This window comes from Tupaia chinensis, unplaced genomic scaffold, assembly GCF_000334495.1.
Source record: "Tupaia chinensis unplaced genomic scaffold, TupChi_1.0 Scaffold000708_1, whole genome shotgun sequence".
Taxonomy (NCBI): domain Eukaryota; kingdom Metazoa; phylum Chordata; class Mammalia; order Scandentia; family Tupaiidae; genus Tupaia; species Tupaia belangeri.
The window spans coordinates 304667-319651 of record NW_006160231.1 but is presented as its reverse complement, the minus strand read 5'-3'; the positions used below and the strand labels follow the sequence as shown (position 1 = coordinate 319651).

General features: G+C 55.2%; 2 protein-coding genes across 2 annotated transcripts in view; both read right to left on the bottom strand.

Moving 5' to 3' along the window:
- Positions 1–1842: 1842 nt before the first annotated feature.
- On the bottom strand, positions 1843–11321 carry AP2M1 (adaptor related protein complex 2 subunit mu 1). The gene is made up of 12 exons (XM_006160755.3): positions 11170–11321; positions 9282–9398; positions 7196–7461; positions 6053–6135; positions 5704–5709; positions 5413–5548; positions 5173–5314; positions 4580–4699; positions 4347–4482; positions 4149–4246; positions 3039–3150; positions 1843–2453 (listed from the first exon to the last, which is right to left on the bottom strand). Exons 2-12 carry the CDS (start codon positions 9353–9355, stop codon positions 2319–2321), a joined length of 1308 nt encoding a protein of 435 aa, XP_006160817.1. The 5' UTR covers positions 9356–9398; positions 11170–11321; the 3' UTR covers positions 1843–2318.
- A 2562-nt stretch (positions 11322–13883) lies between these two features.
- Positions 13884–14985, bottom strand: part of DVL3 (dishevelled segment polarity protein 3) — a 16975-nt gene continuing 15873 nt past the window's right edge. Inside the window, exon 16 of the mRNA XM_006160787.3 lies at positions 13884–14984. Within this exon, the coding sequence (XP_006160849.1) occupies positions 14821–14984 (164 nt within the window). The 3' untranslated portion in view covers positions 13884–14820. The remainder of the gene's footprint in view (position 14985) is intronic.

The window sequence follows — 14985 nt, the reverse complement described above, 5'->3', positions numbered from 1 at the left end:
TTCCTTCTCGACCTGGGCCCCAAGCAGACTAATCTGCACCCTGGATCTCGGCAAATGGCAAATTTCCTTCCACGGATTTCCTCAGCTAGAAATGGGGGATTTTCCCCACAGTGCCGCTGCGAGCCTCCAGACGTGGTAACTGTTTACAGGAAGCAGAGGTAGAGGTCTATGGTAAGCGACCTCACTGGGATACAGCAGGCAGCTTCTGAGGAGTAAGCTGCAGAACTCAGGTTTCCTCAACAGAACTGGAAGCGCAGAGGGGAAACAGGTAACTTAAGATGAGCTATCCAACCACAACGGCCCCTCTGTGGATCCAGATGCAAGTTGCGAAAATGTTACAGGACACTCGGATTAAGTACAGATCAGATGTGATATTCAGGAATTGGCGATGAGAATCATCACTGAGGCTGAGTTACAGAACAGAGAGGTTTATGATATTCTAATTCTTTGTATGTTTGCAATGTTCTCTAATATATATTCGTCTATATGTAAAATTTGCTATAGGATGCATACACTTGCTGGAGGGAGATGGAGAGAGGAAGCGAGAAATCACCCACACCAATTCCTTCACTCTCGAGATCTGGGGTGCGGGCAGTGTTTTTCAAGCTGCAGGTCGGGGACTCTACCACAGTTGGCCATATGGGATACAGTTACCTTAACCATTATACCACCTGGCTGGCCCCTTTAATAGATTTTTTTAAGTTTAAAAAAAGCTGAAACTGGGGACCAGCAGGTGGCATGGTGGTTAAGGTGCTGGACACTCACTCCCACATGGCCAACCACAGTCTGAATCCCAGACCTGGTGACTTGCTTTCTCACCTCTCTTTCTCTGTCTCTCTCTGGTCAAATTAAAAATGAATGAATGGGGGACCAGCAGTTAGCATAATGGCTATGTCGCTGGACTCCCACGTAGTCAGCCGCGTTTCGCGGACCCAGTGGCTTAAAACATGCCGGGCGTGTGTGCGTGTGTGCCCAAGATCCTGAGAGGAGAATGGAGGAGAAGGGATTGTGGCATGGCCATCCCCTCTGGGGGGTGATTTCTCGCTTTCTGTCTGTCTTTCTGGTAAGCGCACACGCCTTGTAGCAAAAACCTCTCCAAAAAAAGAAAAGAGAATGAATGAAAGAATAAAGTTAAAAAAAAAAAAAGCTGAAACTAAGAACGTAAAAACTGCTCTTTTATCTGTCCCAACAGTGGCAGGATATGAGACTTTCTCCTTAAAGACTATCTGACCATACAGCTCTGGAGGGGAGGAGTTTTTAAAGAGGCCTGGGAGAAAATCAAATCCTTTCCTCATAGGTCAGTATCTTAGGATGGCTGCAAGATAATAACTTTGAGGCTGGCAGGTGACGTGATGGTTAAGGATATTGGACTCCCACATGGCCAACCATGGTTCAAGTCCTTGGACCCGGCAGCTTGCATTCTCACTTTCCCTCCCTCTCTCACTCTGTTCCTCTCTGGTCAAATTAAAATTAAAAAATAAAGTTCAACAAAATAATTCTTAAAAAAAAAAAAAAAGATAATGAACTTTATTTAAATTACGCTCTTTAGAAAATACGTGCCTAAATGTGAATTGGGGAAAGAATCTACACTCAGGGAGTTGTAGCCAGCAAGGGCAACTTGCCCTTGAGGCTGTTTCTTCTTGGAGGAACCAGAAGACCAGGGCCATGACCTACCAGGGTGAGGGTTTGGATGGACCAGGAGGGGCCAACAATTGGGACAAGACAAGGAAAGGGGCTTGAGAGTACTGAGAGTAGACACTTGTACTGAAAGAAGGCGTGTCCTAGGGAGGAGCAGTCCCACTGGTTGTCCCCCTGCAGTTCCCACATCAATGCTCAGCCAACTCCGCTCTACAGTTTATTGGGTTTAGAACTGGACAAAGTCACACGTGTACAAAACGAAGCTCACACGATCCCAAAGCAGAGCAAGGATTGAGGGCTGGGGATCCGTTACTGGCCTTTGGGGAGAGCTCCGAGGTGAGGGGCAGCCAACCCTCCCACTCCAGAGGTGTGGCCACAGGGGTGGGGAGGAGAGAAAGCCCACCTGGCTTTGGTCATAACTCAGAGCCTGGCATGAGGCCAGGCCAGACAGATGGATAGAAAAGCAGGAGCCCCAGAAACCACCCTGCCCAGGGAGCCCAGGGACTACACCAGTCCCACTTGCGACGTGCTTGGTCCAGACCTAGACTCAGGGGCTGGTGCAAAGGGAGGGCAGCAAAGCAGGAGGAAGGAGGAGACGCTGATGGTGGTGGCCAGGGTGGAGGGCACCCGGCCCTGTGGGAGAGGGTGGGTGAGGAGGTGGGCTGGCTGCCACCAGGCGGCTAGCAGCGGGTTTCATAAATGCCGCTGCGGCCGATGTAGCGCACCCATTTGATGACATCATGGTCGCTGTAGTTCAGCTTCGGTTCGAACACCTTCAAGTAGCGCACCTTGAGACCTGAGGGCGCAAATGGCACCTGGGCAAGGGAAAACTCCAGTTAGGAATGTGGCCACTCTCCTGTGGTGAGTCCTGTAACCCTACCCGACCTCATGGCTACTCAACAGTTGAGCGGCTGGAGGCCTGAAAGACGTGGGGAAGCTGGGGTGTGAGGAGCCCTCTGAGGTTACTAAAGAAGCACGGCCAAGAGAGCTGGCCATCTTGGATGTGACATCAGGCCCTCCCATCACAACCTGAATCAACCCCTCTAACCAGCAGGAAGCAGCACCCGGAAGAACTGCGAAATGGCATGCTTATGCTGTTCAACACTAGGACTTTAGAAATGTCTAGAAGAAAACTTTGTGTCTACTCTGGCAGTCAAAGAACCTTAATTTTTTAAAACAACTGTTTCACAATGAACCAACGGAAGTACAAGATTTTTTTACCCTGTGGATAGCAGTCTCCACTAAGGGGCTCTTGGAGGGAGGCAATGGGTCTATGAATCAGTTGCTTTCCCTTTCTAAGCCGAGCTTCCTCTTCTCTAAGGTCAGAGGTTGACCTGAATGACCTCTAAGCTCTTTCCCAGCACACCCTGCCATGCCACCAGGCCACTCCTCTGTCGTACCTCAAAGTTCATAGAGATAGGGGGTCGAGCCCATTTCTTCTTGTCGTTGGTGGGCAGCAGCTCAATCTCTGCACTGATCTGCGATTCCTTCATGCCTGCCATGCGCTTGATCCTGGGAACAAAGAGACAGTGGGTAGCAAGTGCACCTGGTGGGTTGGAAGAGCTTCTAGGGTGGAGGGCTGCCTGTTTCAAATGAGGAGAGAAGAGAACCCAGAAGGCATGAAGCACAAGGACAGAAAAGTCAGGACCTTGATAATCACGTGCTATGAAGCTTGGGCCTGTTACTCCAGCACTGGGGACTGTAGTGTCTACTTAGATCCGTGGGCATGTTACCCCTGTAACGCCTCTACTTCACCAGCAGGGAAACACTAAAGCATCTTGAAAAATAAACACTCTGGGACCAGTAGTTGGCGTAATGGCTATGTCACTGAACTCCCATGTAGTTGACCACGGTTCAAGTTCCCAAGCTGGTGGTTTAAACTCATGCCAGGTGTGTGGGTGTGTGTGTGTGTGTGCGTGTGTGCCCAAGATCCCGAGGAGAATGGAGGAAAAGGGGTTGTGGCGTGGCCATCTCCCCTCGGGGGGGGGGTGATTTCTCACTTTTTGTCTCTCTGTCTCTCTTTCTGGCAAGCACATTCACCCTATCGCAAAAACCTCTCCCAATAGAAAAAAGAGAAAAATAAACATAGGATCAGCAGATAGCGTCATGGTTATGTTGCTGGACTCCCACATAGTTGACTGCAGTTCAAGTCCCAGATCTGGTGACTTAAAAAACTCATGCTGGCTGTGTGTGTGTGTGTGCCCAAGATCCCAAGAGGAGAATGAAGAAGGGACTGGGGTGTGGCCACCCCCTGCCCCGGGCGGTTATTTTCCACTTTCTGTTTCTCTTGTCTCTCTGGCGAGTGTACATGCCCTACAGCAGAAATCTTTCTAAGAAAAACTTAAAATAAAACATCTGCACGAACCCCGGCGCAGGCACACGTGTGATGTGCGAGGGCCGACGCATTAGCAAAGGCTCCTGCAGAAGCACAGGTGCACTGCTGCTCCTTGCAGGGAAGAGTGGGTGCGCCATGGCACCTGAGCCTGCAGCGGCCTCTCGGAGATACTCACTTCCACACGATGGCGTTCTCGCTGGCCTTGTACTTGGCCTTCCCCTTCATGCAGATCACCTGGACCCCGCTCGTGTTCAGTGGGGTCGGAATCCTCACCTGGAAGTGACACACCCGTCAGGGCACTGTCCCACCCTAGTATCAGGTGACTTTGTGCCTGGAGACCAGCTCTTCCTCCTCCCCAGTGCCCTGTCCTCACCTCAATCTTCTGGGCCAGCAGTGAGGGCTTGAAGTTGGACTTGATGACCACCTTGACCTCCAGTTTGGTACGCCCCACCTCGCGCACTAGTGGAATCACCCGGAAGGGAAGGATGATGTCCTTGGTGGTGCGATACCTTTGGGGACAGGGCGCAAGGTTGGCACTGCAGAGCCTGTCCCACTCCTGCTCCCTCCTCTCTGCCAACAGCACCCCTCCTCACACCCCAGTGGCACCTCATGAGCTCAAACTCCCCATCTGGCGGGATGAAGCTGATGCTGCGTTCAGAGTCAAACTTGCTCAGCCGCACACACTGGTGGAAGGTGCAGTCATCAATGGCGATTGATTGCTTCCCGCTAGAGGCAGAGGAGGTGTCTCGTTGGGACAGGAGTGGCAGGTATCAGGCAGAGACCAGCCCACCCTAGGCTGGGACCACACACCAGGGAACACTGCCAGAATGCAGCTTTCTGATTAGGGGTCCCTGCCTCAGCGTTCGGGATGAGTGGCAGCTCTGTAAGCCCATCAGCTTGAGGGCCCTGCTACTTGGGACACAGGTGTTTCATGCACACAGCAGAGGCCGTCCCAGGTACAGACGAGGCCTGGGTCCTTGGACCAAACCAGAGCTCGCCTTCAGAGGGCTGTATGCCAAGGGCATTCCCCTCCTCTCGGCACTGATGCCGAGAGCAAGCAGCCAAGCACACCCTTGAGAAGAGTCTGCAGTTTTTTTTTTGTTATCAGGACTGAAGTCTGGAAGGAATTTGTGGTTCATCAGGCCCCACTGAAACCCCCAAGGCCAGCCCTTTCCCGTGGGCTTCCCTGACTCAGGCACCTCTTGCTTGTCTCATCGGCTGTGCCTTTGCCCTGCTTCTCAATGACGATCTTGTCATTCATCCCGAACTTGCACTCAGGCATGCCACTCAGGTAGCTCTTCATCACCACCCGGCCTGACACGTGGGCGCTCAGCACTTGCCCTGGGGATAGGATAGAGAGACAGAGCAGCTGAGGCATGCAGGCGGGTCCGAGATCCTGCCCTGAACCTGCTCCAGCTTCCCCACGAGGAGGCCCTCACCCTGCGGGGACATGAGCAGGTTTACACTCTCCAGCACATCCAAGAAGAGCTCGTTTCGACGATACTTGATGCCCTCCCGTCGCCAGCCGATCTGCCCGGTCACCTGGCTGGTGATCTGGGACTGCTCTTCTTTTGTCTGCATGGGGCAGAGACAGACAGCAATAGCCGCACTCCGCTTTCCTTGCATTTATCCTGTCTGTCTCTACTCCCTCTGACCCCTCTTCCCCCACAGGTGGGGCCTGGACAAAATGGGGCAAAACTACAAGGGTAGAGGTGGAGGAGACAGCTTACCTGATGCTGGAGGCCACAGGGCCAACAGGGTAGGAGTCCACAGGAAGCAGCAGGGGAGGCAGAAAAGGAAAAAGCTATGAGGCGTGGGTCACAGAGGAGGGCCCAAGCACTCTCCTCCTGGGGAAGACCGCAGCAGCTCACACCCCCTCCCCCAGTGCAGCAGAAAACCACTTGACTGCGTTCCCTATTCCCGGCAACAGAGACGCTGAGCAGGCTGCTCCTGGTGCGGAGGGCCTGCAGCTGGCAGGAGGCTTGGGCCAGCACTTCCTGTCACAGGCCGCCTCATGACTCAGCTGGGATGGAGGGAGGGTGTGTTCCATCCTGATCATGGTCTGCATGATTTGAGTACCTGGCTCTTGATGCCCTGCTGGGTGATGAAGGTTTTCAGCGCACCTGTCTCAGAGTTCTGTGGGTAGCCGAAGTCTAGGATCTCTGTGAAAGGAAGCAAACCATCAGGCCTGGACGAAGCTGGGGCTCCATCATTCCAGCCCCTCGCCCCCGGCCAGGACGTGTCTGGCCAGCCTGGCTTCCAAAGACCACGTGGAATCATCTGCAGCAGTTTTCCAGCTTTGTTATGTTTACTCTAATTATGAAGCACTAAAAGCAATGAAAATGTTGGGGACCTACAGGTGGCATGATGGTTAAGGTGCTGGACACTCCCATGAGCCGATCACAGTTCGAGTCTCAGACCTGGTGGCTTGCTTTCCCACTTTCCCTCTCTCTATCTAGGTCCCTCTCTGGTTAGATAAAAATAAAGGGATGAATAAATAAAAGTAAATAATTAAAAAAAAACAATAAAAATGTTTTGACTTTTTTCAGCAGAGGAAATCACAAGGTCGGTGGGTGAAAGGCCAAGAAACCCTGAGCCCTTTGCTTTCACTAGCAAACAGATGTCGGGAAGGTGGAAGTTGCAATCCCACACGAGAGGAGTGAAGATGACGGGCAGCCCGGGAGCTGTCAGAGCTCACCCTGCCCTCCGTCTGAAACGACTCTTGAGGCAGCTGGGAGGACCGCAGGTGAATTAAGATTAACTACTGCTGGCATGGTGGTTAAGGGCCCTGGACTCCCACATGGCCAACTGTGATTCGAATCCCAGACCTGGCAGCTTGCTTTCTCACTTTCCCTCCCTCTCTCTTTCTCGCTCTGTCCCTCTCTGGTCAAATTAAAATAAATAAATAAATAAGTTAAAAAAAAATTAACCCCAAGGTAAGAAGACAGAAGGCCCAATGCTAAACCCTAGAGTAAGGCTCCCCATCCACGGGAAGACCACTACTCCCCCCGCCCCCTCAGCTGCTGGCTCGTTCCCATTTGTGTTCCACTCCAGAGTGGCTTTCCAGTCCACATTTGAACTGGCTTTCTCGGGCATAGACCCGAGCCCAGGAGCCCAGGTTCTCAGGGAAGAAAGTTCGGAGTGCACTGAGCCTCAGGCCCACTCCCACCACCAGGCCCATGAGGTTCAGTCCACCATAGTGCACCGCCCCACCAGCCTCACCATCCAGCAGCTCATATATGAGCACAAAATTGTTCTTGATGTTTTCCTCACTGATCTTGCCGAAGTAGGCAGCCATTACGTCGCACATCTTATAGAGGAATTCGAAGACCATGGCAGCGTTGACATTCTGTTTGGTGACAGCGGCCAGCCAGATGTTGGACCGCTTAACATGGAAGAAGCTGGTGCGAGCGATGTTGGTGACAGGGCTGCGCACCTGCTGCCGGGCATGGATAACATTGACCCGAAAGGCGTCCACTGCATTCCTCCTGCAGGCAAAAGGTACAACAGGGCTGCTCAGCACCCCAGCAACCCTGCCTGCAGGGATGAGCCACAGCTGCGACGGCCCCACCCTCCTCACGACTCAAGTCTGACACGTGTTCTGAAGCCAAAGCCGAAACCAGTAGAGTAGTCCCATTCTTGGGACTCCCAGTGGGGGCATGGGAGGAGGCCCAAGCTGGGCTGGTGTCTGAAAGCCATGAGAAATAGGGAAGTCAAGGGGCAACCACGGCAGGGCAGACATAACCCTGATAAAGTGAGGCTCATCAGCCTCAGAGGCGTGCGGGCCTCCCGGGCCTGGCCTCTGTTTCCCAGCTGTATGCCAGCTGCGTCTCTTTACTTCCTGCTAAGTCCAGGCTGAGAGAGCCCCTGCTTCTCCTCTGGCCCTCCCTCTAGGGGTTCCAGCAGCAGGGAAGGACGGCTCCTCTGGAGGTTAGACAAAGCCAGCGTGACTTCAGAGAAGGCTCTAATCTACTGGGGGGAGTACCGGGGCCATGGATTCACTTCCAGTCTCGTCTGGGCTCCGACTCCATGGTAAGTTCAGGGGATGAGAAAGATGAAGGGAACAACAATGAGGGGCAGGGCCCCCACCCGCCTGTACCCAGGCGGCAGCTTCAGAGGCCCCTTACCTATTGCTACGGCAGCCAATGAGATGGGATGAGAGAAATGACGCCAGCAAGAAGAGGAGAGTGACAGCAACAAAAGAGAGGGTTAGACACGACACACTGGGGAGGGCTGCACACACCATGAGGGGACAGGGACAGGACAGGACAGGCAGGGGTGGAGCGCACAGCCAGGCATGCGCGGCAGCATGTGACCTGCCTTGATCCCACCAGGTCCATCCAGGCAGGAGGGGTGCAGGCGGGGGGAGCCAGCCTGGTTCAGGTGGGCCATGCCCCCCGTCGAGCTGATGCCACACCTCCAGCCAATGGGCAAGCAGCCGCAAAGGCCAGGCCAGCCCATCACAGCGCTCAGAAGCTAGAGGCAATGGGCTACAAGCCCTCCCTTGACTATTTAATTCAAGCTCTTTGAAGAAAAGCAGGGCAGAGGAACCAGAGGCGCCTAATCTCATCAGAGCTGGGGGGAAGATGGCCACCGGCAGGGAAGACAGTGGTGTGCAGAGCAGGCAGCACGAGAAGGCAGGCTGCGGCTCCTTGTCCAGGTCGGACGGACCACGGACACGGAGCGCCCGAGTCTGCTCCCAGAGAAAGGTCGGAAAGGGCAGCATGGCCGTCCTGCCCTTCTCAGTGTCCCGGAGTGCCTCAAGCTTGCCTACGGCCTCTCCTCCAGGAATGGCCCAGAGGAACTGAAAACAGTGGAGTCAGCAGCCTGGCTCTTCCTGAGCAAGGCAGTGGGAGAGGTCTCCGCGGCTGGGAGAGGCTTTCAAGAGGATCCAGAGAAGTCTCTCAGTGGGAGGAAGGCTTTGGAGGGCCAGACTTAGATGGATTAGCACCTCCAGCTAGCTCCGCTAGCTCCTCTCCTCTCCCCTCTCGGCCGGCTCCGGCTCCACCCACCGGAGACATAGCTCCCTTCTCCCCTGCCTGGCAGAAGCACTCACCCCCAGCAACCAGGCCTGCTGTGAGGGACACAGGAGGCAGGAAGGGCAGGAGTTCCTAGGGCTATGGGCGCCATGCCAGCCCGGTCCCGCTGGGCGGCCAAGCCCGCCAGAGTTCATGGGAGCCGGCTCTACTAGCTGAGCTTCCAGGATGCAGCAGGGGCATGGGTGGCCCAGGTCGAGCCCTGGTGGGAACACATCTGGTCCTGCATGCTGGGGCGGTGGGGGCACAGCTGGCTCAGCCAAGGCACTCACCCGATGTCATCTCGGTAGACCCGGGAGATGAGCACCTCCCCCTTGTGATTATAGATGAATAAGCCTCCAATCATGGCGGCAGCTCAGTCTCTGCGGCCCATAGCTCTGAGAACAGACCTAGGACAGGCGGGTGGGTAAGAGAGGACCTCAGAACCCTTGCCGGCCACCCGAGGGGTTGTGCAGGTCACTCTAGCAAGTGACCCTGCAGCCCTCCACTCAGCAGGCCCCTCCCACAGCAGGCTCCAGTTCCTGTTTACCCCACACTGGATAGGAGAAAGAAACCGAGAGATTTGGGCCCAAGATCTAAGGCCATTTTGATCCTCCCTTTTGAGGCTGAGCCAGAGACTGGCCCCCGCCCCTCTGCACAGCGCTGAGCTCAGCGAGGCTCCTGCTCGACCCCCTCCTGTGCAGACTCTCACTCAGGCTCTAGCCAGTGAGTCAGAGGGCCTGCCTGAGGCTGCAGGAATGGCGGCAGGAATTACTCCAGCTGGTTCAGGCCTGGGCCCCCCAGGCACAACCTTTAAAGCACCCAGGGAAAGCAGCAGGGCCTGAACCTCCGGCTCTCTAATCTACAGAAGCCTCAGCATTCCAGGAACGGGTGTGCAGGAGGGGGAGAGAAGGGAGGCCTTAGGCCCGGACCTGGACCTGGACCCGGACCCAAGAGCGTGGCTTCCACCTCTCCCAGGCAGTCAGATAAGCAGGCAAAAGAGCAGGAAAAGGTCCCAGCATTGGCAGAATACACCCCAATGACCCTTCAAAAAGCTCTGGAGTGCAATAAAAATAAGGATGAGGAGGATCGTAAAATTAAAAGGTCCTTCCAGCTGAAACTGTGATTCCAGACCCAGCAAGAAATTCACTTCCCTAGAAGCAAAGGGCCAGGCGTCAGAACGCCTGGATTACCCGCATTATTTGGGTCAAACTATTGACTGCTTGTGAAAAGGGGTTAATTTGGTTCTAGATTTCCTGGATTCGCCCCTGTTCACTTCACCAGGGTGGGTTAGCAGACTTTCCTAAACTGGAAGGTAAAGCCGCGTACTGTGGCCGTCAAGGTCTTCCAGACCAGTGAGAGGTCTCCAGGCACTGGGCACATCCCATCCCTCGGAGGCTGGGGGAGGAAATGCAAAATGGAGCTAGGGCCCTGAGCAAAGAGCCCGGTCCGGAGCTATCAAGGAGGGCGCTCCGGGAAGCAGGGCCCCAGAGGTGGGTCCGGCGGGGAGGGGAGGGGGAGACCGGCAGCGACAGCCAGGCCGTGGACTCGGGGGTGCCCACAGCAGCAAACAGGGCTTGGGGCACTTAGAGCAGGGTAGCCAGCGTGGGAAAAGGTCAGGGCTTCGAGGGAGAAGGCGGTACGGGTGAGCCGGCAGCAGGGGCAGGAGGGGCGGTGGGCTCTCGGCCATGGAGAGGAGGGCATCGCGGAAAAGATGGGGGCCGCTGGTCTGGGGGAGAGCCGCGGGGTGACAGAGAGAGGGGGTGCCGCGCGGAGGGCGACCTGTCACAGTTCAAGGAGGCGCACAAGGAGGCGTCACTGCCCCGCGAGATGGGGAGACTGCCCTTGCGCCGAAGAGGAGGTGCCGAGGCTCAGGAGGCTGTCGCGATCCCGGGGAGGGGGCGCCGCGCGGCGGCCCTGCTCCGGGAGGATTCCAGGAGGCTTGCCTCTCCCGGGAGGCGCCCGGCGGGTCAGGTGGAGACGCCGCTGCCCGCGGTCCTGCCGCCGCGCCCCGGGCGCCCCCGCCCAGCCTCAGCGCCCTCCCGGGTCCGAAGGCTGAGGCCACTCCCGGGCGTGGGCAGCTTTCCGCCCGGCGCGGTGCAGAGAAAGGCAAGGCTGGGTGGCGGGGCAGGCGACCCGTGGCGTCTTCTCCCACCCCGTAAGGCCGGATCCCCAGCTCACCTGGCGTCCGCGGCCCCCTGCTCGGCCGGCCGGGCCACTCTCCGGATCCCAAGATGTCCGCCCACCCCTGCTCGCCTGCCCGCTGCCTCGGCTTTCACCGCAGTGCTGCGGCCCCGCCCCGGCCTCAGCTGCGCGTGCGCGCACGCCTCCGCGCGGACTACAAGTCCCGGCAGGCCCCTCGGCCTCCTCGCTTCCCGCGGAATCCTTCTAAGTTTAGCGAAACTACAACTACCGACTGCCTTCGAGGCACCGCCCCCTCCTCGGGGTAGGCGTGGCCTTGGCCCGCCTTATCCAAAATACACCGCCCGGCGGACGCCGCGTCCCACTTGGCCGACGTCACCGAGGGCTCTGGGAATCGTAGTCTCTGCAAGCCCTCCTGTTCCTAGTGCAGGTTTCCCGGAGCCGCGGAGGACTACTGGCGGAGGACTACTGCCGTTTGCTGAAGCCCTCTGTTAAGCCTTGGGTTGCCTTAGGCCTTTTTCGTCGGGAGTCCGAGGACTGTCTTCACTCACACACTCAACTTAGCCGTAGAAGTGTTTCCAATGAATTGACTGCTTTCTAACACCACCTCGGATTCTCCTAAGTTTTTCCCAGGGGTCTAGACCCAAGGAGAGAGGCAGGGAGGGAGGTTCTGCAAATACTTGGGGAAAAAAACTAGCTAAAGCTACTCATGAGTATATCAACATTTTCCCCAGCTATACCTGTATGACTCCGTGAGCCTTCTACGGTCAGGGATAAATGTTGCTTAGAAAATGGTTGCCAAGCTGAATTTAGTTGGACATGACCTTTTAAAACCCCTCTGATGTACAGAATTAAATTTCACATCCTAGCTGAGAGGGTAGAGTCAACCCTCAAACAACAAAGGTCCATCTATTTCTTTCCGGATCAGAAGAAAATCCACTGGCTCTTCTCTTTCTGTAGGCAGAGATACCCGACTGTCTTCCTCAATGGGCCTGGGCCTGTCATAGGAACAAAGGGGCAGGAGAGGCCAAACCTGGTTGCAGCCCTTACTACTCCTAGTAGCCTCTTGTCAGAAGCCAGGATATGGCAGGATGAAGGTCTGGGTAGCCCTTCAGGCCTTGCCACAGCCTGAAGCCATTTAGTTTCCAAATATGTAGGCACTTTTACACTTTGAACCAACACTCAAAGCTTTACTCTCAGCTTTGCAGAAGCTTTATCATCCAAACATACATCTAAATCCCTACCAATTTAGAGGAAATGATGATAATGATAATAAAAATAATTGCTACCATTTATTAAGCACCTACTCTACCGTGTGCCAGGCACTGTGCTAGGCACTTTTCGTACAATGTCTAATTTCAATCCTCACAACAACCCTGTGAGGTAGGTATTATTATCATTTTACATACAAGGGAACTGAGGCTCAGAGAGGTTAAATAACTCTCCTACCACATAACCAAAAAGTAGCAGAGCTAGAATTCAAACCCAGAACATCTGACTCCAAATCCCATGCTCTAGTGAAGTAAAGTAGAGACAGAGGGAAAAGGAAGGGCCACATTCAAGAAAGATTGTTGGAGTGGAGTGGATATGATATGCTGACTAGTAAGATATGGGAAGAAGGAATTTAAGCCCATAAATGCTTCTAGCTGTGAGCCTAAATAGACTGTGATGAAGGTGGCCGGGACTCAGGAACACACTTGACTGGGACATGCGTTCAGTCCACATGGATATATCTATGGAGATGTGCAGTTAGTAATAAAAATGCAGACCTAAAGATCAGGGGAAGCCAGAATTGCCACTAGGTATTTGGGAATCACCAGCTTATCAGCAGCAATCGAGGACATGAGGGTGGATGACACCATCTTGGAAGTAAATAGAGGAAGCGAAGTGGAGCAGAAGCACCAGCACCGAAGCATGACCAGTAGTGGGGGGACTATCAGGAGCTGGACATGGCAGTCAGAGAGAGCACAGATGGCTCTACAGTGTGGCTAGAAGTCATGGCCTGCACTGGGAGCAAACCCAGAGCTCCCAGAAAACAAGCAAGACTATGTCACCCTTCTGACACTGCCTTCTGCTCACCCGAACTCCAGGAAGTAGTTGTTGAATGAACGAAGGCCAAAATGTCTCTACCTTGGTTTGCCCCAAATCCTGGAGCTAAGGATTTCATCTCACTCTTGACATCCTAGTCCTGAAACTATGAGAACCTAGGTGAGCCAGAATTTATAGAAGAGGTTTAAAGAGGAAGTCATGATTTGTCTAGAGTGGACAGTAAGATTAAAAAGAGGGAAATCTTGTACTCCAGAAGTCCCAAAAGTCTCCCTACTCAACCTCGACTGGCCTGTGGGCTCCCATGTCCCTGCTTGGAAGTTGCGGTAAATGTGAAAACAAGGATGGGCGTGTGTATGTGTGGGGGTGAGTGGCCTGTCAGTCACCTGGAGAGTCCTCTGCTGAGCCCAGCCTGAGACCCAGCGCACAGGCTACATCTAGGTAGGAAGATGGGGAAATGGGTGGGAGGCTTGAGAGCTAAGAGGGAAGGAAGAGGGAAGTCAGGGGACCAGCCCCAAAACCTGGGAAAGGGTTGGGAGAGGGTCCAGCCCTCTGGGCAGGGACCAGCCCTGAGACTCAAGCAAACTTGCATAGGCACGTGTGTGTGTGTGTGTGTGTGTGTGTGTGTGAGAGAGAGAGAGAGAGAGAGAGAGAGAAGGGGGGGAAGGAAAACAATCTCTCTTGCATGGGTGAAGCTGGGGCCCTCCCCAGAAGCCTAGTGACTGGTGTGGGTGAGGGGCTGGACATCCTTGGGAAGCCCTGACGGGCTGCAGAAGCAGGGTTCCTGGTCTCCTCGGAGGTTGGGCCTCCCCTCTCTGGGGGCTCACAGAAAGTCAAACAGCCCGAAATTCTTGGCTGCTCCAGGCCCAGGGTTAATTGGGGGAGGAAAAAAAGAAAGAAAAGAAACGTTTCAGGCCTGGAGGTGAAATGAGCTGCTGGTTAGTAGGGTGAGGGTTGGAGGGAGCCAGCACACAGGCAGGAATGGGGTAGAGCAGAGGGGCTCCCTGGAAGCCCGAGGGGCTCAGGCGACCCAGCCAGCTCTCGGGTCCTCTGCTCAGGGCTGGGCACAGGCAGGGAGAGCTGGGATGGCTACCAGCAGAGGACCACGCTCTGGGATCAGGACTGAGGCAGCAGGCAGGGCAGTTCCGGGGGCAGATGAGGCAAAGACGTTTTTGGTGTTGGTTTCCTGGGGCAAAGTAAAGAGGTGTGCACACATGCCTGAGGGGGGTTAATAGGGGTGATAGCTGAATGAACGTTGAGCGGGAACTGGGGGGTGAGAGGGGAAGCTTGCCCCCAAGGACACCCCTGGGTCAGCTCCTAAATTGGAAGGGGAGGGACGAGGGGAATAAGGGGTAGCACCAGCAAGTCCAGTCGGGGACATGAAGGATCCGGGGAGGTCCCACGCAGCGTTAGTGAGCAGGGAACAAACTGGGGCCAGAGGCGGGGCAGGGGGCGGAGCCAACCTGCAGGTGCACCTGCCCTGCTGCTCCGGCCAGGGTTAGCGCACCTGGATTTAGTTCCGTTTATTTCCCTTTCAGGTACCAGACAAAGTAAAAAAAGAAAAAAAAAAACCACGGACGGACGGATGGAGAGGGACCAGCTGGCCGGGTAGGGGTGGGATGGAAGAGGGGGAGACGGCCCTGCTCACATCACATCCACAAAGAACTCACTGGGGTTTCCCATGGCCATGCGGAAGGACTGTCTGCTGGCGGTCAGTTCGGGGGGCACGGAGGCCAGGTCGCGGCCCGGAGGGGCTCCTGGGGGCCCCATGGCCGCGGGCGGCGGGGGCATCATCAGCACCGGGGGGCC

What these genes read in the sequence shown, in the direction of transcription:
- AP2M1 (XM_006160755.3), bottom strand. Translation starts at nt 9,355, where the DNA reads ATGATTGGAGGCTTATTCATCTATAATCACAAGGGGGAGGTGCTCATC. An exon ending in GGGGAGTTTGAGCTCATGAG is followed by an intron (nt 4,483 to 4,579) that starts GTGCCACTGGGG and finishes CTGTCCCCAAAG; the next exon opens with GTATCGCACCACCAAGGACA. An exon ending in GAGAACGCCATCGTGTGGAA is followed by an intron (nt 3,151 to 4,148) that starts GTGAGTATCTCC and finishes CTTTGTTCCCAG; the next exon opens with GATCAAGCGCATGGCAGGCA.